We start from the raw sequence: 25,643 nt of genomic DNA, 5'->3' as shown, positions 1-25,643 counted from the left end.
AAAGCATCATGTGGAAGATGACTCCATCAAAAGGAGTGAGGCTTTATACACGTACTCATAAAGCTTTCATGTTATATTTCAGCTGTGATGGATGAAAATCCATTGCTCTGCAATGTGCAATCCCTTGTCATATACTAAAAAAAGGAAAAAGACTGTTGTGACTCAGTGAACAAGTCTTTGTTTTTGCACGTAGAAGGTCCCAGATTAAGGCTACCAGATGTCCCCGTTTCCTTGGGACAGTCCCTGGATTTACAAATCAGTCCCTATACAAAATTCATTGAAGTTGAAAAGTGTCCCCGGATTCATTGAAAAAAATCTGGTAACCTTATCCCAGGTTCAAGGACAGGAGCAATGTATGTGTAACCTTAAGAGTTGTTGATTCACTTTATTTTTCATTCTGACCTCTGATTCCCCCTCTTAATTTGTCAAATTAGAGGTTAAAGGTTAATTCAGAGGTTGTCATCAATATGCATATATCAGCTATTGCCTTTGTTCTTTGGGAATCTCAATTCTTTTAAAAACAAAAACAGCTAAGGGACAAAATTTCAGAACCTTTCGGCTTAGGCCTGAACCAACACACTAGTCCTTAAGCTGTGATAGGAAAGTGGGATAATAGATTGTGGCAATATTGGGAGTCACAGTTTCAGTGGTTCATTTAGGCAGTTTTAGACTCTGGACTTCATGGTTTTACAGCCTGCTTCCTCATTACCGGTAAACGACAAGATGTACCACTTTGCTTAATTAAAACTGTGTTACAGGACTCTTCTAGGTCATTATGATGAAAGGAGCCCTGGACTTCTGCCTCAAAATCTTGCTCTGATGGCACCACTTTCCAGTTTCCACATAAGGTTTTGGTGTCTGGCGTTCTGAAATCAACGAATACTAGCTGCATTCACACAATACATTTAAATCACATGGTCTCCCATACCCACCAACATTTCTCAGATGAAAATAGGGATGTCCTATTCCATAATGATAATTTTACCATTTATACCCCACACGTCTTACTGGGTTGCCCCAGCCACTCTGGGCAGCTTCCAACATACATAAAAACATAATAAATCATTAACCATTAAAAAAAGCCTTCCCTATACAGTACAGGATTGCCTTCAAATGGCTTGGGGGGGGTGGATAACTCCTATCCTCCAACATTTCTTCGATTAAAATGGGTACGTCCTAAGGAAAAGCAGGACATTTCGGGATCAAATCAAAAACTGGGATGGCTTCTCTAAATCAGAGATGTCCCTGGAAAATAGGGACACTTGGAGAGTCAGGGTCTCCCCACCCCCAGAATACTGGGAACTGTAATTCCCCTCACAGATCTACAATTCCCAGCACCCTTAACAAACTACAGTCTCCAGGATTCTTTGAAGGAAGCTGTCAATTTGAAATGGACTTGAAATATATTGTATGTATGCAGCCATTGTTTCTGAGGCAGATGCTGGCCACTTCATCAAGTGATAAATGTTTTCACTTCCCCATTCCACAACAACCAATTTTAAACTTGAGGGGCCCTTAATCAGATTGGCACTCATTCTAGTAAATAAGCCGTGCATCTGCTGCGTTAAATCAATTGTGTGGTTTAGCAATTTGCGACATTATTGGAATGTGCAATTGTGTGTGTTCCCTGTTGTAATGGCTTGACTTTGCGAGCTGAATGACTGAAGGCACGTTTGGATTTTTCAAATCTAGTTCTTTTGTAAAAACAAAAACAAAAAAATCCCACCACCAATTCCCTTTCAACTTCTTCAGACTTTATTTTCTTCCTTTGGGCAGTCAAGGACACATCTGTTTGCTGAAACAACCTCAAAGGATGAGAAAATGCTTTTGGAACACATTTTGACAGCAAGAACCCAGGAACAGAGACATATGGAAGGGGTTTCCGGACCACGACTCTCAAACTTATTTATCATGTCCAGCAAATGCCAAGAGATGGGAGATTTAAGGGTGCGACGGCACGAATATCTTGGCATCATATAGAGTGTTATTTGAGGACGCAAAGGCATCTCTCCCAGTTGCTGTCGTCGGAATAAGTTGTGGCAAAAAAGCACAGCACTCAGAAAGCAGAAAAATAACAACTGGGGTGGGGTGGGGGGTGAGCTGTGTCTGCCAGCTCAAATCCTAAACATCTCAGTAATAAGTCCCATAGAGTAAAATGGGGCTATATCTAAGTATAAATGGGTAGAGCATTGCAGGTGGCATATTTCTGATTCTACAGCCCCTGGTCCCCACATGCAGCTGAATGAGATTATAGAGGATCAAGGTGGGAGATAACATTTAGGAATGTTCCCCTATGTTAAAAACAAAAGAAAGCCCCTCTCTGCAAATAGAGAACCAGCACAGCAGGCAACAATCTGGAAGAGACCATCTCACCTCCCTCATGCAGTAAGAGGACAGAACAGCACCTTTGCACTCTCCCTGGGGGAAGTTGTATGGTTTGGGCTTAGAGGAAAAGGGCAAATGAGGGCTTTTTGCCCAAAGGCGTTACAAAACTTGGCAGCGGGTGCCAATATGATGCAGGCACATTCAACTCCCAAGAGACTGTGATCTACTCACAGTATAAAAAGACTGACTGTGATCTACCCATTGTCATTGCCAGGAGTTGTTGGACTTTTTTTAGGGGAAGGTTGACCAAAGGCAATCACTAAACTTCATTCCGTGATCTACCTGGGACACCCCCACGATCTACCTGTTGAACATGCCTGCATAGAGTATAGGAGTTGAACGGTGGAGTTTTTCTTGATTCTCCTTTGAGAATTCCAGGCCTTATTTTTACAAGTTTTTGAGAACGTCTGGTTTTGGTATTAGCCAACACACCAGTTCTCGGGATATAATAGGAAGGTGAGGCCCTGGCTTGGAAAAAAGTATTTTTCCACTGGCCTGGAGTCTGCCCTTCAGTATTCTAAATATTAGCCAGATAGATCCTGATATTCATTTATTTTTCCCAAAACTTTTAACAACACTATAATTTGGGGTTGTCTGTCAAAACTGATTGGCAGTAGGGCTATGTACAGCCCTCACATTGAAAGCACATTACACTCCTGCCTGAAGAAGGATCCTGGGAACTGTATTTTATTAAGGGTGCTGGGAATTGTAGCTACGTGGTAAGTAAACTTCAATTCCCAGGATTTTCGGCATCAGGTGTGTGTGAATGTGTGTGCCAGGCAGACACAAAATGAAGGATTTATTCATTCAGCATATAATGGGTTGCATCCCATATAAGCCCTACTCAGACTAGGCTTATTGAAATTTATGGATATTACTCAATTCCATTAATTTCAATGGGTCTATTCTCAGTAGAGCTGATATTGGATACAACCCAATGTAATGAATTCTTTTAAGTGCCAGAAAATAATATTATATTTTTATTGAATATAGAAGCATGATAAGCCACATCAACAAGTTAAAGAACGGTTTCTACCCATGGGCCGTGAGGTTGTTGCTGAATAGAAGACAGCAAAATTGCAGCTAACATTCGGGGTTGGAGGTTGTACGACAGCACACAGAGTATAAGAAGGACTGAGAGATTGTGGGGGAGAGGGGGGCTCGTTTAATCTCACTGTAAACATGTGGTACAGTGACAATAAAGTATTTCTATTTCTATTATATATTAAATATTACTACTACTACTAATAATAATATATTACATATATATATTTACACACACAAGTGTTTTGGAACAACTTGCTCTAACATGAGCCACCTCAGCTTTTAACAGTTCCTTTTTCCAAGTTACGTTTGCCCTCTTCGGCAGAATGGTCTCGCCCAAGAGCTAGCTTATTCCATTGAGGCGGGCCCGTTCTATTTCGGAAGAAGGGAAAGAATAGACCTCAATACGGATTCCCTCCCTTTCTCTTACCCAATCCGCGACTCTCACGTAAGGGGCGTGGCCTTGAAGGCCCCCCGCGGCCACACCCCTCCTTTATAAATCTACCCGCGACGGCCATTTTGTCTCAGTCTTTATCTCTTGCGGCGCTGCGGAAGGTGGCTGGGACGCATTCGGAGTCTTTCGTTCCCTTTGCTCCTTTTTTTCATTCTTTGTTCAGAGCCGGTCTGAAGGGCGGCTCCGTAGATGGCCAGCTTTCCCCCGAGTGTTAACGAGAAGCTCATTGGTGAGAGGCGCCCTCTTCCGCGGAGAAGGGAAAAGGGATTGCTTATTGCTGATTATGGTTAATAATAATAATAATAAAACTATCGAAAGGGTGGCAAAGGAGGGGAGGAAGGTGGTTATGCCTTGTGCTGCGTGAAAACGCCCGTTGACAGCAAGCCGGGTTTGCTTAGAAAGATGCGATAGGACTCTACTCTTAAGTGGGTTGCATCCAACACGATTCCTTAATCGGAGTAGACCCATTGAAATGAATGAGCATGTTGGAATCGGGTCACTTGGTTTCGAGGGGTCTGCGGCGAGTAAAACTAACGTTGGTTGCAACCCCAGATTTGCAAGGGATCAAGTAAAACATTAGTAAAGGGAGGGGGACGGGGACATGCATAAAACTGGCTTGCGAGCAAATGATTTTCCTTATACAAAATAAAACGAGCACGTCGTTCCTGTTGCCTTTCTGCCCAGTTCGTTGGAAGTTGCTTATACCCGCGCGTGTACAGTTCTGCATATGTGGCTTAAGCTTGGAATAGGCCCAATATAGGGGGAAATGAGGGCTGCTGGAAAAAACGTGGGGTTGAAGGAGAGCATCTTGGTTGTTGGGGTTGTAATAATGGCGGTGTGCTATTAATAGCAGTGTGATTTGGTGTGCTAAATTGCGTACACCTTGCTTTTGTTTTGTTTTTTTTGTAAGGGGCTTGGCAATTTATGGAAAGTTATTAAGGAAATTACAGGGCAGGCTCTCGAAGAGTGCTTTGTTAGGCCTACGTAAGAGTAGACCCATTTAAGTTAATGGGCATGGCTGGCTTGATTTCAATGGGTCTATTCTGAGTAGAACTGAATTGGACAGAGCCCAATGAAATCCATAAGCCTCAGGGCCCCCCCCCCCATGTTCCAGTTTTAATTACTTGTGACCCTTTTAAAAACAGTGACTTAAGGGTGCTGGGTTTCCCCTCACCCTTTTAACTCCTCTGTAATTTGAGAGTTGTGTGGTGGGTATTGCATTTAGAGGCTGCATATAAGAAGCATTTGACATACGACTGGAGAAGTAGATTAAAAAGTGGATCCAGTTGGGTGTGGTTGGGGCTGAGCGGTGGTGACAGAGCAGGCTGAATAACTTCAGGGAGAGCAGGAGGGTGACAGGCATGTCCTATGGCGAAATAGAAAAACAAGTGCTGCTAAATCTGAGACAAAAGCTGACCATGGGCAAGCGACTGGGTTTATAATCAGGATTGGGGATCCTGTAGCTCTGTCCCAACTTCCCTTATCTCTAGGGCTGAGGGGAGTTGGGAGCCCCTCACCTTTTGTTGGGCTTCAGGTTCCCCACTCCAGGTGTGCAGGAGAGGCATTGTAAGGTCTCCAGCTTAGGGAGATGCCATTGCGTTTTATCCGGGTGCAGGTTTTGTGTGTAGACTGCTCAAAACTTTCTAGAAGATTATAATGAGTGTAGCCTGTGATCATCATCTCTGATAACAAGGAATAAATCAGAGCGCACACATTTTGGCTCGTGGGCTAACCTCAAGGAAGCTCTTGTTTCATCAGAACGAGAGGTGCTTTTTTTTAGTGAGACACTGAGGAGAAGGATCTAAAGTAGTGGTGATTTTTTTGGGGGGGGCAGGAATTTGGTTATAGGGATTTGAAACAATTCTTGATTTCAGTGGCTGTGAGAGTACAGAAAGTTGCAAAATGATTTTTTAAAAAAAGCATGGAGAGTAGGACTGTAATGTAATTGCTTGCATGCAGTTTCCTTCTCTGGTTTGATGGAGGAGTTTCCATTGGGGAGTATTTCAAAGCCCAAAAGAGGAACAAGGCTGTTCCGCATTGCAATTCTTTTGCAGTTAGTTGTACATCTGCACGGACTTGCAGTGTGACTCTTTGGTTGGAAGTTGTGTTATGAGTCAGAACTGCTGCTTCTTACGTGAATTTTTTCTTCTCCCTTCCCTGTTTTTCCCTCCTTTTTTGGGTGTGTGTGTCAGCCTGGAACCTTCCACTCCTTCACTCATCCCAAATCATTGAAAGAAATGGAGGAGAAATTATTGCTGGTAATACAAGACGCCCAAATTATCTTGCTTGCTTAATTTGCAATGCACTTTGAATGTGGCCTTTTTAAAAAACCATATATTCTTTCCCCCCTTTTTTTAAGAGACCTACGGGTCACCAAATAAGGGTAGGTTTTCTGCTTTAGGGTTTGCTAGCTTATTGCCTTTTTGGGCATGGCTAGCACTGCTGCCATTGTGTATGCTGAGTTTCTCATGCACACAGCCCCCTCCTCCCCCAATCTCCATTTACATATGCAAGTGGAGCTCAGTGGGGAATGAGCATTACTGTCCTGTAATGTTCATTTACCCTGTGCTAAGGGATTATTGACCCTGCATTAGCTGAAAACAAGCTCCCTTCTATCTTCATTCTCATCTATTTTATGTTCTGTTTGCAGTGTGGTATTTGGGTTGAAAGAGAAGCAAACTTGGATTCTCATGCTCCTCCCTTGCTGCAGTCAAAGAAACTGCTGTGTGTCCACAGTGGGAGTACAAATTTAGTGGAGGAAAATTAAATAGGTTACTTTTAGTGTCATCTTTTTAAAATTTCCGTGAAACAAACCAGTGAAGGCTGTGCATACTTGGATGATGATGTAAGGCAGGAGAACAATTCCACTACGAGGTTTTTCCAGTGGTGACTTCCATTTCTGCAAATGCATTGTTTTATAAAATTGGGAAACAAGATGCTAACCAAAAAAATTATTTCTTCTTTTATATAGATTTTATTTATGATTTTCAGTTTTATTTCTTGTAACTAAGAAATAGAACGCGAGTTTACTTTTCTCCTCCTCATTCCCAATTTCTTCGTCTTTTTTAGATATGTAAGCTGGAGGTCAGTCTTTTCATTGACATTTGTAACTAACCTGCTTTGGGGACCCTTTTTTGGCAGAAGAAATACTTTAAAGAAGTCAAATGCCAGTCAAATGAAGGCGGTTTCTATTTTTGTAATTAGTTTTCCCCGTCCCCAAGCGGCTGAGTATTTATCAGCCCCTCCTTGAAACAAATCTATTTGTAAATGGGATAGCATGAGTGAATGGTAAATCAGATTAGACATAAATCAGGAATGCTAAATAGATACGTAGTCAGTTTTGGGCTCTGCGGGGAAAATGACACACCCCAAAGTCAAGTGCTGTAGGAAGCCTCACTGAACAGTGGGGATTACTTCTGAGCAAATGTTCCCAGGATTAGCCTGCACAGAAACTTAAGTTTAGGGATAGTAAGAGAATTAAATGCTTTTATAATAAAGTGGGTGTAAGTGGAGCCACCCTTTCTTTGGTTTACTGAAAAGGGTCAGGTGTAAACTCTTGAATCAGAGCTAGGCTTCCTTTAGTAGATGCTATTGTGAAGTTTGTGCTTGTGTGTAGGCACAGGTTCTGCACATGCTCATAGCTGTCAACTTTTCCCTTTTCTTGCGAGGAATCCTATTCGGAATAAGGGAATTTCCCTTAAAAAGGGGGGAAAGTTGACAGCTATGCATCTCCATTTGTCATCTGCAGGCATATAAAGACAGGAAGTGCTTTTCAAAAATCTAGGCTGCGTCAAGACAGACTTGAGTCTGTCTGTGTCAAAAATACCAGCAAGAGCTCTCTTACAAAGCAGCACTTCTGAAAGTGTGGGTCCTAATCTGTTCCTGGGTGGGGGCTTGGTATGATTCAAGAGCAGGAATGGGGACCTGTGGCTGTCCAGATGTTGGGACTCCAACTCCCATCAACCACCACTGATATGGCTAGTGGGTTAAGAATTATGGGAGTTGTAGTTCAACAACTTCTAGGGGACTGCACATTTCCCGTCCTTATTATATAGAGATGCTGCAGTTGTGATTAGATTACCTTCACACTCTTAGGATGCCATGGATTTTTGGTTCACGTTTAAAAACGGTGCATTCTCTTTTTAGGAAGATCACGGACAGTGGGAGAACTTTTAGCCCCAGTTTCTCCTTTCGACAAAAAGTGTGGGCGTGAAAACTGGACGGTTGCCTTTGCTCCAGATGGCTCCTACTTCGCTTGGTCACAAGGCCATCGCATAGTAAAACTCGTTCCCTGGTCTCAGTGCCTGAATAATTTGTGAGTACAGCCTGTTTTGAAAATGGCTTTGTTTCTGTTCGCCGTGTGTTCTTTACAAAAAATCTCTGAAAACAGATGTGTTGAAAGCAGATTTTTATTTTTATTTTTATAAGAATTTATTGGCATTTTTCTATAACAACAAATACCCACACCCACACCTACAATTAAACAAATGCAAAACAGATAAACCAAATACAAACAGTGTCAAGCTTTCTTATTGCATCTTTCTAGAAAAAAAAAAATTCTATTTCCATATCTTGACCATTGACTTCCCCTGCCTTTTCACCTTCGAGTTTATATCCTTAATCTATTTTATAACCATTTCTCCTGCAAAAAAAAAAAAACCATTAACTTCAATTTTATAATTACATTCAATTATATCTTCAACATTTTACTAAAAATGCATCATCATAGTAATACCTCATCATTTAATCTTCTTGATCCATAAACTTAATCCACTTAAATTCACTTTACTTATACTCCACCTCATAGATCTTCACAAATCATTCTCATCTAATCTATCTCTTCTATCCTTAAGGTTGCTGCTAGTAACGTAATAACTTGAAATATCTCCTTTCATGTTCAAATAAAAAATATAACGAAATGTTGTTGACAGTATTCACCCTCCGATTTCAATTTACCATATCCGGCTGCTTAAAGTTTTACTTGATGCCTCACCCCACACCCCCTCTGTCCATTATTCTTCTCCTGGTGGCATCAGCACTGAACTTCCGTATCTCTTCCCTCTCCAAACGTCCACAGATCCAGGCACAGTCCAAACCTCTCCTTGCCACGAGTTCAGAGGTGTCCATCTCATCATCTCTCAGCTTCTTCGGTTCTTTGTAACATTCCTTTTCTTCTTGTAGATACCTTAATTCTCTGTCCCTGGCCCCCGAGCTCACACCTCGGGGACTGGATATACGAAATCTTAACGTCGCCTTGGGGCTGCCACCCCCAAAAAGCGAATTTCTTCTCCGAAGTAGCTCATTCATTTCTCTCCATCTTTGCATCCATCCTCTCAGCTCTTTGGCAAGGCTTTCTTCCAAAGTATCAAAAGTTTTATAAGCCTCTGTGGGCAATTGGTTCCATTTCAGACCCCCACACAAGACTTTGACTTTTCTATAAAGCAATTCCACCTTCAAGGCAGTGAGTCTCTGTTCGTCCGTTAGTCCAGAGTTCAATACCAGTTCAAGGACAAATCCCAGCATACTGGTAGAGGAGGAGGAAGCGGGTGTCATATTTCTACTCCCCTCTTTGTTCATCGCCATTTTCCTGAGCTGGAGCGCAAATACCGCAACTTTAAAAGGAGATATTTTCCTCTAGTTAACTTCCCGAAAGAAAAGTTTGCCAGTCTCATGTGTCAATTTTAAATACATTATAGCCAGTTCTGTAGCAGCAATCACTCAAATTGGTTAGATTCTTGATCTCGAAGGGAGGGAGGACAGGCTGCCTTTCTCCTTCCCCCCGGATCGTTCCAAAAGCACGATTTCTGATCAAATTCTTTACTCACGACCACCGGGTTCTTTTAGCTCCATTCTTCAAAGGTAGAACTTGGACGCTCACCGCGGGCTCTGTCGCCGCATTTGCATCCCGGTTGGGGCATGTCCCCGAAGCCCGGCTCCGTTTGCCCTTCACCCCCACTCCCCCTTTACAGGGGGGGCAAGGGAAGGGTTCGGAGCCTCCGCGGGCGCAGCCGGGGAGCCCAGGGTGCGGGACGCTCTTCCCGCACCCCAACCGGAGCCGCGCGCTGCGGTAGCGCGGCTCCTAACCCCCGGGATGGACAAGGCGCCTCGGACCCGAAGCAGCCTTCGACCACCCGGCGATGGCGTCGCCGCCGGAAGCCCGAAAGCAGATTTTTAAAGTTAACAGGCAGTCTGCTTTCTACTCGAAAACAAATTGTGTCATTTCAAAATAATTGGTTTTGCAAGTCTGTGGTCCTCTAGATGGTGCTGAACTCGATAAGGAAAAGAGCCTGCAAGATCAGGCCAGTTGCCCATCTGGTCTAGCACACTGTTCTCACAGTGGTCAGCATGTTGCCTCTGGGAAGCCTGAAAGCAGCCACACCCTCTCCAATTGCCATGGCCAGCAGCAGACATTCATTATCCAACAGGGGAGGTAGAATTTCAACTCTCCAACCCTCATGAACCCAGTTAGCACAGCTGATCATCAAAGATGATGGGTGTTGTAGCTGGAAAACCACAGCTTCATTACCCTGTGCTAAGCCATGGCTTAGTGTGACATGTGTATGCTCATACATGCCCTCCCGGTTCATGCAACTGGAAGGAAGCTTTTGTTTTCCCTTAATCGTGATTTGTCATGCCATCGGATATAACGAACAGATTAATTTCCAACAAGACAGCTTCAAATTGTGGTTTCTGAAGCTGGCCAAAAGTGGAAGCTTCTGGATGCGCAATTTCAACAGTTCAGATGGATAGGCAGAGTGCATGAGCCTAAAGCTTGCTGCAACTCAACCATGGTTTAGCATGGCATGTGTAAGCATAGAATGCAAATGAGGTCTCGAAACAATTTGTTCTGTCTGCTTTTTAGCAGGAACAGCCCAATCAGTGCTATTTAAGTTGCTTGCAAGTTGGAACCCAACTCCCAGCTGAACTGTGCGTGTCTTCAGATTTTGCTATGCGGTTACTGTACACAGAAGTTACACACACAATATTTTATGTGCAAAGTGTGTATTTTACGGGGAAATGCACTGCCAAATGCATATTCCATGCTAGTATACAATTTGAAAGCAGGCTTTTCTTGTGCCCTTTCAAAAAATGCACTGAATGCAATGGGCCTTTGGTTGCACAACGGTAAGACTGAAGTAGGACTGAATTAGTGCTTAGTCCACACCCTCGTGCAAGCACAGCCAAATGTGTAAACTAGGATAAAAAGGGGAACTTTCTGAATGGAAGAGTGGCTAAACCTGTGACCCTCATCGGCTCCAGCTGGCATGCCAGTGATCAAGAATGCTGGGAGTTGTAGTCCAGAAACAGTTGGACAGCTACAAGTTTCCCACAGCTATGGTGAGATACTTCGGGATCTGATGTATACCATTCAGTATTGTCTACACTGATTGGCAGTGACTCCAGGTTTTCAGACTGGGAACATTCCCAGCCCTACCTGGAGATGCCGGGAATTGAACTATTCAAAGTAGATGCACACCCCAAAACAAAAGAGGGAGAGAGAAAGGATCTATAAGTCAAAGCACTAATTTAGTACTACTACAGTGTTTCCAGTGGTCCATTGCATTTGGTGCATTTTTTGAAAGGGCACATGAAGAAGCCTGCTTTGGGCTTGCTTGTTCTCCATGCAAGGGCCACCCATGTCCTTTGCAGATTAACTCTTAAATTCCATGGGATCTACTCTCAGGCCACTAATGTGCATACCATGCCAGCCTTAGGAAGGGAGGTGTCCATTATAGAGACTGTACAAACCATACTTCATTTTGATGGTAACTAACGGGGGTGGGGGTTGGATTAGATGACCCTTAGGTCCCTTCCAGCTCTATGATTCTATGAATCCAGAAGCATTGCTGCCTCTCAGTCTTGAGGCAGAGCATGGCCATCGTGGTTAGTAGCCATTGACAGCCCTCTCCTCCTTCATGATTTTGTCTCGTCTCCTCTTTTAAAGCCACCCAGTTGGTGGCCAGCACTGCCTCCTGTGGGAAGGAGTTCCACAGTTTATGTGCTGCATAAAAGCTAACGTGGTCCAGTGGGCAGAGGTCTGGGTTCATCCCACCTCCATGTTCAGTCCTCTCTCTGCTTTGGTTCTTGCAGTAGCAATGACCTAATTCATAAAGTTTAATGGGGAAATAGTAAAACCTTTACTGTTGTAATTTGTCAGTTTCTCCCATATATTGAACAACTTTTCATTAGTAGGTTAGCCTGCTCTGCATGGAGAGAATACTATTCATAGATGCACACACACACACACACACACGATGGTTTGGGGTACAACTGGTATCAGCTCAGTGGTCAGGGATGCAAGTTGCAGTCCAAAGTATCCGTAAAGCATTAGGTTGGGAAAACGTGCTGCATATCGACTCGTTTTATCAACGTTGCCATTTGTGCGTACATTGGCTTGGAGAGTTCTTCCTTCTAAAAGGTTGGATTGTTTTTCTTCCCCCCAGTTCGTTGCATGGCGTAAAGACTTTCACCAATTTAAGCCATTCCAAACTTTCGAGGCAGAACAGCAATGGAGACCAGAAAAACAAGCCCAGCGAGCACGTCATAGATTGCGGCGACATCGTCTGGAGTTTGGCTTTTGGATCTTCCGTGCCCGAAAAGCAGAGCCGGTGTGTGAATATAGAATGGCACCGGTTCAAATTCGGCCAAGACCAGCTTCTCCTGGCAACGGGCTTATCCAATGGTCGTATCAAAATATGGGATGTCTATACAGGTAAGGAGCGTCCTGGTAGTAGAAAACCGATTCAATTTGCTTTCTTTCTAAGAACCAGGGAAGGGTACCTTAAATGTGATTCTCGTGCCTGAAAGGGCTCTGGTTGTCCCTGCGGACAATTTCCAAATTCATGGAGGGTGGATCTGTCAACAGCTTTTGGTTGTGGCAGATAGATCGAACTTCCAGGTTTGGAGTCACGGTGGATCTTAGAAATGAAGGGGTGGGTTGCTGCCATGATGACATAAAACCTCTCTTGATTTTATCAGAAGGATTTCCCCCTCTGAGCCTAATAGCCACACAGGCGGAGAGGGGGCAGGACTGATGGGAGTGGCCCGGCACATCTGGCCTACAGGCCTGTGGTTGTGTCCATGTCCTATGTCTCTGACCTTTCTTTAGGCAGAGAAGTATTGGCCCATAGGCCACTCTTGGCCTGCCGGGGGATCCACGTTGACAGGCCCACGATGCCATTCCATCTCGTATCATCTGATGAGTGGGAGGATGCGGACAAATCCTGCCTTGGCTATGTGCACCTGTCCCCAGCAGAGAATGGATGCACTGCCCAACTGAGCAGATGATGGGGGGCAATAAGCCATGCTCAGTTTGGCAGGATCCCATAAAAAATGGATTGCATCAAAAGTCCAACTTAAAACAAGAGGAAGAAAACTTTGTTTTGCAGCACCTTGCAGGTGCTTTGAAGTCCTGATTTCAGGGAGTCCCCATTCTGCTGTCAAAGTCTTGATAATTATCTGAATCATAGAGCTGAAAAATGACTGGCTTAAGTGCTGAGCTAGACAAATTCTTGATCTTAACGTTGCACATATTTTGTACCAGTCATTAGCGAGATAATTTGGGGGTTTGTGGTTGCTTTTTTATTAGTTGTTGTCCTCTCTGATCCCTTTTATATGAATTTCTCTGATCCCTGGAGACTGTCTTTACAGTGGTAGTTTTCACCCAGTTAGCTTCTGCTCTGGGTGAAAAATCTGTACCTAGTTCCTTAGAGCGGAAACTGGAACCATGCACTGCTTAGGACAGTGTTTAAATGTCAAGCAGACTGCCAAGTTCCTTGAGTTTCAACGTAAATCTTTGCACTGCTTAGAAGATAAGCTTTCCTGGCATCAAGTCTAAAAGCTTATCCAACAGATAATGCAAGCATATTGGCTTAACTGAAATATGTTTGGGATGAGCAAATAACGTATTAAAATGTTAAGTACTGTGTAAGACAGCCTTGCATTTAAGCACTTGCCTGGTAGCCATAGACAACAAGGAATTTGATAGAAGGCCTGTGGGTGGGCAGAGGAGAGATGGATTACACCACCCTTCCTCTGCCAACAAGCAAGTAAAAACATACTTCCAGGCTGGTAACTGTTACTTACGAGACTGGCACAATATTTGAATTATCAAAGGATATGTATCCTACCCTTCTGTCTCCAAAGTGGATGTGTTTAAACCTGTTTACCTGTATGTAATTTGTTTCCCAACAGCCCTAAACATTAATAAATGTAAAGTAACACCCTGTTACTTGCAAAGTACACATCTACTGCAGTACACCCCACACATTTAAAGCACCCCCTCAAGGCTTGGGAACTGTAGTTTCCCCATCAAAGAGCTATATGCAATTTTTAGTGTCCTTAAACTACGGTTCCCATGAATCTTGGGGGTGGTTTTTTTTTAATGTGTGTTGTGTATGTAGCCGTTGTAACACATCAGTAACAATATTAAATATTTAAAATGTTAATACAGAAGGAAGAATGCCAACCTTTCCCCAACAAGAGTTGCAGTAAGAAAAGAAGCCTTTTGCCCTTTGTTCCTGACTTTCCAGGTTTAATTTTAAAATATTTTATTCCAACAGGAAAGCTCCTCCTTAATTTAATGGACCATACAGAAGTTGTCAGAGACTTAACTTTTGCCCCTGATGGCAGCCTGATACTAGTGTCTGCTTCACGAGACAAAACACTCAGAGTATGGGACCTGAAGGATGATGGTATGTTATCAGGAATGTTTTACGTGGTGTAACAAACAACAGGGACATGATTTACTTCCTAGCAATGGAAAGCTATGATGCATTAGTAAAAAAAAATTTTTTTTGATGTTTTGAGATCGTTTTCTCCTCTGTGCGATTTTTGTTCTCATCCTGAAGTGAAGTTCTTAACCCGAGGTACTATTTCTGGGTTAGCGGAGTCTGTAACCTGAGGCCTCTGTAACCCGAGGTACCACTCCGGTTACATATGCTTCAGGTTACAAGCTCCGCTAACCCAGAAATAACGCTTCATCGTAATAACTTGGCTTCAGGATAAGAACAGAAATCGTGCTCTGGCGGCGCAGCGGCAGCAGGAGGTCCCATTAGCTAAAGTGGTGCTTCAGGTTAAGAACAGACCTCCAGAATGAATTAAGTTCTTAACCCAAGGTACCACTGTATCTGCCAGCTTTCCGAAATTGTCCTCACAGACAAGCATGCACACATTAGATCTAAATTCTTGACTAGAAACTAGGCTTGCGAACCACACCTTGATCCTTGTTTGCAAACCAGAATTCTAGTTGGGGTTTTAGAGTTTCTCATTTTGGATAGAACAGGTTTTATTTTTTTGTTAAGGTGTGTGTGTGGTGTGTGTGTGTGTGTGTGTGTGTGTGGAGAAAGAAGAGAGCACAGATACTCTCCAGCATTTTACTTGACTCCCAAAGGCGTTCTCCTCCATTGTCTCTTGAGACAGACAGATGTCAGCAGCAGCAGCATAGATAAATCATGGATTCAAGCTGTTTAGGGCTTTGGCAGGTTATCTGAAGGACTGCCTTCATCCAATCCTGCCCTCAAGCTTAGATCTACCTCAAGGGCCATTATGCATGCTAGGCTGGCATGCATAAGAGACCAAGCCTTCTTGGTGGTGGCTCCCAAAACAGTAGACTTTCGTTCAGTGGCCTTGTGTCTTCACCTCTTACATTTAGGCAGGCCTTGAAGATCTTCCTCTTCATGGGAGCCTTTTACTGATTCCGAAAGAAGCTTGCATCTCCAAAAGTAATCCGCACATGTGTTCTGCTGTGACTCTTTTCCTTCTGTACTTGGTTGCTTTCCCTGTTGGGGAAGGACCATGGTTAGAGCATCTGCTTTGAATGCAGAATGTCCAAGGCTTGATCTACACTTAGGGCTGGGGATGCCCCCGGCCTCAGATATTGGAGAGTCGATGGCCGGTCAAGTGTCGACAATACTGAGCTTAATGGACCAGTGGCTTCCTTTGTAGTTTGCTTTCGTGAGGCTGTAGCTCTTGGAAGCACCTTAAAATATTTCAGGTGAAATATGAGTGTATGATACTAAACTGGCTTTATTCCCCTCCCTTCCATTTTCCAGGAAATATGATGAAAGTATTAAGAGGGCACCCAAACTGGGTCTATAGCTGTGCTTTCTCTCCAGATTCTTCCATTCTCTGCTCTGTGGGGGCCAGTAAAACAGTAAGTATCAAAGTTTCGTGTTCTTCAACCTGTATTTGATTGTGAGCAAAGAATTACCTGGAATCTTAAGAATAAAGCCAGCTTGTGCTCGGTGTCATGCTGGATGATGATGATGATGATGATTTAAGGAATTGCATGACAAAATATTTGTAGTAAATTGGCACCAGGCTTTCGTTCGGTTATCATTTACTGAGCTGAACTTTTTATTGCTTTTAGTCTCAATAAAGTTGAAGAATCTTGCAAAGTAGCCATGCATATCTCCATCTGTTCCATGACTTAAAAGAGAGAGGGGGGGGGCATAAACGTTTTGCTTAAGAAAGGAATAGTTTTATAGTAATACTTTGTGGCTCTTGACCCCTGATAATTCTGCTGTCACACTCATTTGAAAGATTTAATTTTCCAAAGCCTGGGCTGCTGATCTTTCTTGACAGTAATAGGTCATTCTTGGACAGTTTCCAACAAACTGCCCTTGAGCTCAGCGCTTTGGAAGGATGAGCAGTGAGTTTTGTATCGAACTGCATTGTGCTGCCAGTACTAGCAAAATGTAACACAGGGAAGTCAAAGAACATTGAGTGAGCTGCTTCTTGGTATAAAGAAGGAACAAGGCACCTGTCGCCCCCCCAGGTGTTGTGGGGCTACAGCTCCCATCACCCCCAACCACTGGTCTGGGTGGGGGGGAGATAAGGAATGGCCAATGCTGCTAAGGGCGAGAGCCCAACAACATTTGGGAGGCTGAAGGTTCCCATCCCTGATATAAAAGTATAGAACAGTGCTAAGTCTATAAAGTTGCAGTCCCACGACATGCTTAAGAGCAAGCCTGCACTTAATTGCCTTTGAATAAGCATGCCTGGGATTGAGTTGTGTATCTTCTGTTCAGTTTAATATTAGAAAACTCAAGCTAGGAGTAATACAAGGGTGGACAACTTGTATCGCCTGAAGCGTGAGGACTGGAGTTTTGTTAGAATCTGGAACCCTTAAATCCCATTTTAGGAGTTAAGTTTCTAGTCCTCATGTCGGGCAGAAATTCTGAAAGTATAAAATTTACTTTCCCCCCAGACGTTAGGCCTGAGTTTACTTATTTTTACAACCCAGAGCCACCATTTACAAAATTAAATGTCACAGAATAAATTCATGAGCTGCCAATTGTAAATGTTTTGTCACGTGGATTAAAATGCCGGTGCTGCATCTCTCTTATCAAGTACCCCACCCCTGAGACGGCCTTCGGTGTCGAACAAGTTGTCCATCCTCCGGGCTAGTAAAAATCGTGGCTTTCAAAGTTAGCAGCTTGAAAGGTTAGCAGAGGGATAGTGTCGTTTGAAAAAGAAATATACAGAAAAGCCTATTGTGATTATTATTATTATTTTAAAAAAGGAAGCCTAGACAAGAAAGACTTATCAGTAAAGCCCTTTAAAATAGAACAGATGTAGATGTATGCATTGATCTTTTTTTAGGCTGTGTGTTTTCCATAAGCTTCTTGCTTTCCCTGTCACAGGTGGTGGCAGCAATATTGGTGTGATTGAGGGTAAGCTGGCACCACTCAGACAAGCGCACATTGGTGTTAGCTGGGCAGAAAGAGTGGCATCTCTGGCCACCAGGCTGGAGGCGAACTTTACCATAGGACGAAGTAACCTTGCATTCGACTGCAGGGTGTACTGTACGTACGCAGGTTCTGGTTGATGTCCACTTTCTGCTTCCCCCCTCCCCCTTTCTTTTCCTTTTTATTTTATTTTAACGTTGGTAAAGAGATCCTCTGGCTCCTCTTAAAATTTTAACAATAGATATTTCCAATTCCTATGGAATTCTGGAGTCTCTTAATAAAACTGTGCCGGTCCTCCGTCGCTTACTGTGACGGACTTAGTAACGAAGTTTCAGTACAGTAGAGCAGTGGCGTCACTAATTAATATATTTATTTACACCCTGCCTTATCTTCCCCCCCCCCACCACCAGTTTTATGTTTATTATCTCTGCCTGTTCCTAAAGTTCAGGGTGGCTCAACAATTATGCACACATACATACATATTTATTTATTTAAAAAACGAAAAATATTCTGTGCCGTAAAAAGGCTAAAAATTATATGCCAACCTGTTTTTGTAGCCACAAACCTTTGCTAGCTTGTTGATTTTATTACACTGAACTTTGTAGTGCAGTTTTGAGATCTAATTTTCCTGCACATGCTTAAACTTACTGATTGCAGTATTAAGTATACAACTGCATGTGAAGTGTGCTAAGCCGTGCCTGTTTTGTGTAAACTGCTAATTACTGAGACCTTTTTTAATTAATTTTTTTTTAAAAAAAAAAATCTTGGCAAATAGCAGTGCTTGATTTTTATTTTTGTTCTTTTTCTTAAAAAAAATTAAGCTTAAAATGTGTAATATAATAAACTTGGTTTAATTTCTGGTTTTTTTGCCAAAGTCATGTCGTTTGGCTGTGACAATTCCTTTTTTGCTTGCAGTATCTGTTTCTCTTCCTAGGCTGGCGTTGGCGATCCAAGCCTATTGTAAACAAGTGATCTTAAACTCACAGGGGATTCCACGGGAGTAACCATATGTTAACCTTACTTTTTTTTGTCTGTATATTTCTTAAAATTTTGTTAGTTAATTGGAAAAAAGGGGGGCGGGTGTTAGTACTTAACCCAGCTACTGTATACATATCTATATATTCTTTTACTTAAAATGGTTAAAGTAATAAGTGGGATTCAGTGAAACCACCACTGTTGATGTAAACGTTTTAATTTTTTGGCTGATTTTTTATAAATAACACTTAATATGCATGTTTGCTTTAATTTAAATAATTCTGAGTATGGCACTGAGCATTTTCCGTAATTGTAGTAATTCCTAATGCTTGGCTTTAGTTGTAATCCTCGATAAAACTAGCAGAAAACGTAGTTTTGCAGGGAGCGGGGTGGTGGGAACACGTTGATGAAATGTCTCCTCTGTGCCTGGGCATCGCTATAACATGAGCTTGTTTTGATTGCAGGTGTTGCTTTGGGATATGGATAAATACACTCTCATCCGAAAACTGGAAGGGCACCACAACGATGTTGTAGCCTGCGAGTTTTCTCCTGACGGAGCTTTACTGGCTACAGCATCTCATGACACCCGCGTTTGTGTTTGGGACCCGCACACTGGAGCTGTTCTGTTGGAGTTTGGGTGAGTGAGTTGGGTGGAGCGGGCACAGGAATAATCTTAAAATCTTGCCCACTTTTGGCATTCTTTATTTTACAAGGGCCGCCTCTGCTTAGATTTGTACCAGGTTAAGAAGAATCAGACAGAGCCGGTGTTGTTCATCGGACAGCGCTCGGCTAGGAGGAAGGACTGGGTTCAGGTCCCACCACAGCTAGGAATGCTTTCAGTGGCTCACTTTAAGAGAAGCGACTGTAGTTCTCTGGGTGTGAAATATAGGGATTAGTGAATTGCAAAATAGAAACGCAGGGACCCCAGCTCACTGGTAGAGAACACGCTCTGCTGACACACATTAAGAATGGAATGTCAGACGGGGTACAAGGCGTGAAAGACTCTTCTGCTTGGGAGCCCCAGAGACCATGGCTAATCACTGAAGATTCACCAACTGGTGCCCACCAGACACTTCCGACTCCCATTGGCCCCAGCCAACATGACCAACAAGTCAGGGGCGATGGGAGTCGGAGGTTCAGCAACATCTAGAGGGTGCCAGGCTGGGTAAAGCTGGTAATTGTTTTTATTTATTTCATAAAAGTTGCACACTGCTTGATTGGTTTTTGTGTGGGTTTTTTTAACTCCTCAAAACAGTTTACATACCTTCATGCCCATACATACATATATATATGCAAGCCATGGTTCTCTTGGCTTAACTGTGGCTTGTTTGTATATTCAAATCCACCCCAGTCAGCTAGCTTAGGGTCAGTTTGTGGCCAACTGAGCAGAATGTGGAACTAACTTGCATCTAATGTTAGTCATTCTTGGGAGCAGACCCAATGAAATTAAAGGACATGAGTAGCTTAGATCTGTTAACTTCAAACTTAGATCCATTAATGTACAAAGGCTGTGTGTGCCCACCTTCCATTCCAAATGCATGGCTTCCCTCAAAGAATCCTGGGAGCTGTAGTTTATCCCCTCACAGAGTTAGAATTCCCAGCACCCATAGCCAACTACAATTCCCAGGATTCTTCGTTCCTTAAATGCATGGAGCGTACACAGCCTTAGTCCTGGCAAGCCCTCTTGAGTGGCCTTCGGTTTCCTTTTGGTTAATGATTAGACGCAAAGCAAATGTCCCGTGAACCAAAGTTTCTTAATTTCATCCTCAGGCATCTGTTTCCCGCACCAACTCCAATATTTGCTGGGGGAGCAAATGACCGCTGGGTCAGATCTGTATCTTTTAGCCACGACGGACTGCATATTGCAAGTCTTGCTGATGATAAGTAAGTATGGCAAAGCACGGCTTGGTTCCGCTGGTTCTTGCTAGCTGGGAAATGAACTTTCGTGCGGTGTCTTTGAGGGCGAAGGAGGCTCTTCCCCCCCCCCCACAGATGACGGGCACTTGAATTAGGCAGATAAGGGGAAATTGGGCGGAATTATTTATCTACGCAACCCAAGGGTCTTCAAAGCGCCTCACAAGCACACAGTTTTAAAATGCAGTTGAATACAATAAGCACATTAACTGCAGAATGAAACAGCACCGCCAGCGGGAGAGAAGACAAAACTTTAAACTCAAATTAGAATGATTAGGTGGTGTTGCCTTGCTGGTGATTATGGAATCCTCAGCTGACTTGGCCCAGTGATCAGGGTAATGGAAGGAGCAGCTCAAAATACCTGGAGGTCACAAATTGCAAAGAGTGGTGTCTGTAATAACACGTGGGCAGATAAACAAGAGTCATTGAACCTCTGATTGTCTGCTCAGCCACATAAAGCCTGCAGCAAGAAAGAAACTGGGGCAGAAGCAAGAGTCGCAACTTCGCCTGAAGTTAATTGAGCAGAGTTTCTCAATATCTCACAGTCGCCTGGCAAGTTAGAACAGGCTCCTATGTAAACGGTCATTATGCAACAGGAGACAATCTGACAGCTGGGCATGTGACTTTCCAGCACCTTTGTCGAGGGGGTTACTGAAAAATGCCCTGTCACAAGACACAGGAGCGGGCTCACTTGCGCAAACAAGCTTCCTTCTAAAACCTTTCTGCAACATTCCTGAAGACCTGACACATTTCATTGTTGAGGTATTTAGACCTTTGGTCTGAATTTCCTTGAGCAACGGGAGGGAAAGTATTGCTCTGACACGTGGCAGAATGAGGAGGTAGAATGCTGGGGCTGTTATCGTGTATCATGGTATATTTCCTTGCTGCTGCCAAAATCAGCGAGTTGGGTGGATACAGGGGTGCTTATCCATCCCCTAGGCCAGGGATTAACCACTCTTCCTTAAAAATGAATTGGAGGCATCCTTAACCTTGTGGCTTTCCTAAGGCCCTGCCAGTGACGTCATGCTTGGGTTGCAGCCAAACACACTCAACGCAAGAGGTCTGTCTGGATCTCCCAAGTGCATTTTTTCCCCCTTTAAGCTACAGGCAGCTTCAACTTCAATTACAGCCGTTGTGCTGAGGCCGGGGTGTCTAACCTCTTCCCCGTTGCTATTTCTAGGTTTAGATCTCCAAGCTGCGGCACGCACCCCCCCTTCCTCCCCAGTATTGGCACAATATTTTCCTGGTCTGCTTACAGCAGCTTGGCAGGAGGTCAAGAAAACCGGAGGAGGACTGGCAGCGGGGAGAGGAAAACTTAAAACCGCCCATATTCCTAGTCTGATCAAAATCCCGCCGTTTTAAAGATTAAAAGGGGGGGAGTTTTGTATCTCCTGCATCACATGTGATTGAAGGTCCTGTACAGTTCCCAGCTAACTGCTTGGTCTGTCAGCCAACTGTGCTGCATCAGCTCTTTACTGTGGCACTTGCAAACCACCAGGACCTTCAGTTTTCAGTCCAGAATGCCCTGGCTTTATTTTGGACCAATGGCTAGAATGTGCCATTGGTCGCCTTAGCCTTGCATCAGTCCCTGTTCCTCTTGCTGACGCTGCAGTAAGACGGCTTTGTGAATTTGCTCATCTTCACCACCTCTCCCTCGGATGCCTTCAGCAACCAACGGAGCTGCTTCAGCTTCCAGCTATTGCTCAAATTAAGTATAAAGTTTAGCAGCGTTGATCAAATAGAGGCTGTCAACTTAACCTGTTTGCTCTGCTCTCCTTTCAGGATGGTGCGGTTCTGGAGAATTGACGAAGACCACCCCGTCCAGGTTGCACCTCTGAGCAATGGGCTTTGCTGTGCCTTTTCTACAGATGGCAGTGTTCTAGCTGCTGGGTAAGCAAACCTAACAACAACAACAACACTTGCATACTCCACTGGGAAGGCAGTTTCTTAGAAGCCGAGTGGATATTTTAAAAGAAAACCTGTGGTGTTTTTTATTTATAAAATATATACACTGATTCTCTAGTTGCTGCTTGGAAGTAACTACTTAAAGCAGTTGCCATCAATGCTCCTTGATAGATAATCCTCGAGTAAAGAAATGTGTGAGACAGTAAATGGTTTGGATATGGAAAGTTTCCTCCTTCTGATGGAAGGGCTTTTTTTCTGTTGAAGGAAGAGAACCTTTTGACGCCACCCAATTTTGTCTACAGCCATCACCAACCTGGCACACCGTCCAGATGCTGTTGGATAGGGGTCAGCCAACTTTTTCAGCAGGGAGCCGGTCCACTGTCCCTCAGACCTTGTGGGGGACTATATTTGGGGGGGGGGGGGAATGAACGAATTCCTATGCCTCACAAATAACCCAGAGATGCATTGTAAATAAAAGCACACATGCTGCTTCCCGGAACGTCCATGGGCCGGATTCAGAAGCCGATTGGGCCGGATCCAGCCCCCGGCCCTTCGTTTGCCTACCCATGTTGTTGGACATGGGGCTGATGGGAGTTGTAGTCCAACATCATCTGGAAGGGGGTGCAGCAGGTTGGCAAGGCTGATTCTAGAGCAGCGTTTCCCAAACTTCAGCTGTTTTTGAACTGCAATTTCCCTCATCCCTAACCACTCGTCCTGCTAGCTAGGGATGATGAGAGGAGTTGTCTGGAGGATTGAATCACATGGGGCGTTGGGGGAGCCTAACCGACTTCCATGTTTTATTTTGCCTTTTGCCTGCAGGACGCAAGACGGAAGTGTGTACTTCTGGGCCACTCCCAGGCATGTTGCCAGCCTCCAGCACTTGTGCCGCATGGCCATCCGGCGAGTGATGCCCACCAGCCAGGTGCAGAATCTGCCTGTCCCTCCCACCATCGTGGCTTTCCTTTCCTACCGGATTTAGAAAGTAAATTGGAAGAGGGGAGGAGAGCAGTCTGCCAGGCACGTGGGCAAAAGAGAACCTCAAGCTTTTTGTAAGCCCTTTTGAGCTGAACACTTCACATATTGCAGTCATTATTTTCCCTTAAGAATAAAGAAGTGGAGTTTCCTTAAAGACGGTATTTATAGAAAAGATCAGTAGAGGTATTTCTTGAGAGCACCAGACTTTTCTGAAGAAATTCTAACTGTGAAAATCTGTAAATAATTAGACGTTAGCTGCTATGTATTACCTGTGTATATCATTTGTGATTTTTTAAAATGTAGAATATAGCATGTATATAGGCGTGTGTGTGTGTGTGTGTGTGTGTATTTGCATGCACACAAACATACACACAGAGATATATAGATTCTGGAGCCACAATCTGTATTGGTGCTGTGTATAGAGTGGCGTTTGTGGCTCAGGTATAGGAAAACAAAATTTAGTGGCTTCTGTATGTTGTGCATTATTGGCAGGGGGCTCTCAAAATGGGGCCCTGGGTTGTGCACATCTTGTGTAGCAGAAGGAGTGAATTTCCTTGAGGTCCACAGCACGGAGAGGAAGTCGGGCACAGCTAAGAAAGCTTGATTTACCAGACACATGTCATCTTCAGGGAGGCCTTAATTTTGCCACAAATTGAATGGTGAGTGTACAGGATCGCTTGGCGGTCCTTAAACCTTTGAAATCCAGCTACTGTATTAAATCCTGGCAACTTCTCTATCAGATGTGACTTCTTCACAGGCTCAGGGTTCCCACCCCCCAACACTTCAGTCAACCTTTGTCATTTAAAGGGGGTGATAATTGGGTGAACTACCAAAGACATGAAACCATTCTTGTTTTCATATGCTTTTGCCTTCTGTTCATCTGGACTCGCAGATGCAAAGAATGTATGCATTGCATAAAATGCCTGATTATATATATTTCTTCTTTTTTGTATTAAAAAGTTGTAAAAAAAACCAAGCCTACAGAGTTTTGAAAAGCTGGTTTCTTTGATTGCGTGTGAGCTGCATCTTGAGTTTGAAAATGGGAGTGACAGAGAAGAAAGCGAAGGAATATGTTTGCTGACTTGCTTTTCCATCTAAAGCTGGTGTGGGGAACCTTTGCTGAACCGACAACTCCCAACTGGCCATTGAAATGTTCGGAGGGGTGTCTCCTAACATTTCTGGATCCCGACAGCGAAGGGAGACAGTAGCTGTCATGGCTAGTAGACATGAAGTACTTTTGTCTCATGAATCTTCCTAACACTCTGCTTCACTGGATCTCCCAAATTCTAGAGGTGTGAGCAAGAAAGAAAAACATCTCACTGTATCCCCATTTCACCACCCCATAATCCTATCTTGGTTTACTCTCCTTTCTAAATGTTTAGCTCCAACTCCCTTATCATTTTGGGCACCTTTTTCAATTCTGCACGCCCATTTTAGGTGAAGCAATGGAATACAACACAACATTATTCAAAGTATGATCTTGCCAAAGTTCTGTACAGTGGTACCTCGGGTTAAGAACTTAATTCGTTGTGGAGGTCCGTTCTTAACCTGAAGCACCACTTTCGCTAATGGGACCTGCCGCTGCACCGCCAGAGCACAATTTCTGTTCTTACCCTGAATAAAAGTTCTTAACCTGAAGCAGCATTTCTGGGTTAGCGGAGTCTGTAACCTGAAGCGTCTGTAACCCGAGGTACCACTGTATAAGAGATTGGTGGTGAGTTGGGAGGGTGCTGCGATTTCTAGGAAGGCCTTCGAGCCCAGCTCTTGGGATCGCCTCTGCAATCTGCCCGTTACTTCCCTATATTCTCGTGGAAGAGGAGAGAGATGAAGCAACTGCATCCGGTTAACAGGAACTGGCTGCAAAATGGGAACTGCAGAGCTGTGAAGCATGAATCATGCTGAAGGGAGAAGCATGGCAGACAAGAGTGCCATGGTGAAATCAATCCTTTGCTGCGGGGGGGGGGGGGAGGAGATAGAGGTAGATTTCAATCCCTTTGCATCCCTGCCAGCTATTGAGAGACCCAGCTAGCAGGGATGTTTCTTGAGAACAGTGGCTGGAAGCTGTTGCAGTACAAGCAGTCAAAATAATGGCTATAAACACTGCAATGAGCCGGCCTTGCAAAACTCCCTCTAAAGTGCATGGGGTGCAGTGCCCGTTAGGAAGCAGCTGGTGTTAAGTTTAATGAAGCAATTGATTTGGCAGCTAGATGAGAATTCAGAGACAATGGCTGGGTGGGGGGCACTAGACCACAGCCAGTTCTGCATTTGTGCTGGGAGAGTGACGAGGTCACGAAGCTTTT

The 25,643-nt window shown here is 43.9% G+C and overlaps 1 protein-coding gene across 1 annotated transcript; it reads left to right on the top strand.

Moving 5' to 3' along the window:
* Positions 1–3,956: 3,956 nt before the first annotated feature.
* WSB1 (WD repeat and SOCS box containing 1) lies at positions 3,957–24,315 on the top strand. The gene is made up of 9 exons (XM_033172675.1): positions 3,957–4,112; positions 8,030–8,198; positions 12,328–12,596; positions 14,446–14,577; positions 15,937–16,037; positions 19,014–19,186; positions 20,320–20,433; positions 22,246–22,353; positions 23,188–24,315. The coding sequence occupies exons 1-9, from the start codon at positions 4,073–4,075 to the stop codon at positions 23,345–23,347; spliced, it is 1,266 nt and encodes a 421-aa protein (XP_033028566.1). The 5' UTR covers positions 3,957–4,072; the 3' UTR covers positions 23,348–24,315.
* The last annotated feature ends 1,328 nt before the right edge of the window (positions 24,316–25,643 follow it).

Source organism: Lacerta agilis, chromosome 15, assembly GCF_009819535.1.
Source record: "Lacerta agilis isolate rLacAgi1 chromosome 15, rLacAgi1.pri, whole genome shotgun sequence".
NCBI lineage: Eukaryota > Metazoa > Chordata > Lepidosauria > Squamata > Lacertidae > Lacerta > Lacerta agilis.
This window is presented reverse-complemented; position numbering and strand designations above follow the sequence as displayed.

Bases quoted from the DNA above. Each gene is read 5' to 3' on its own strand.
- WSB1 (XM_033172675.1), top strand. From the start codon at position 4,073: ATGGCCAGCTTTCCCCCGAGTGTTAACGAGAAGCTCATTG. The intron at 14,578-15,936 runs GTATGTTATCAG...TCCATTTTCCAG, and splicing joins ATGGGACCTGAAGGATGATG to GAAATATGATGAAAGTATTA. The intron at 22,354-23,187 runs GTAAGCAAACCT...TTTTGCCTGCAG, and splicing joins GGCAGTGTTCTAGCTGCTGG to GACGCAAGACGGAAGTGTGT.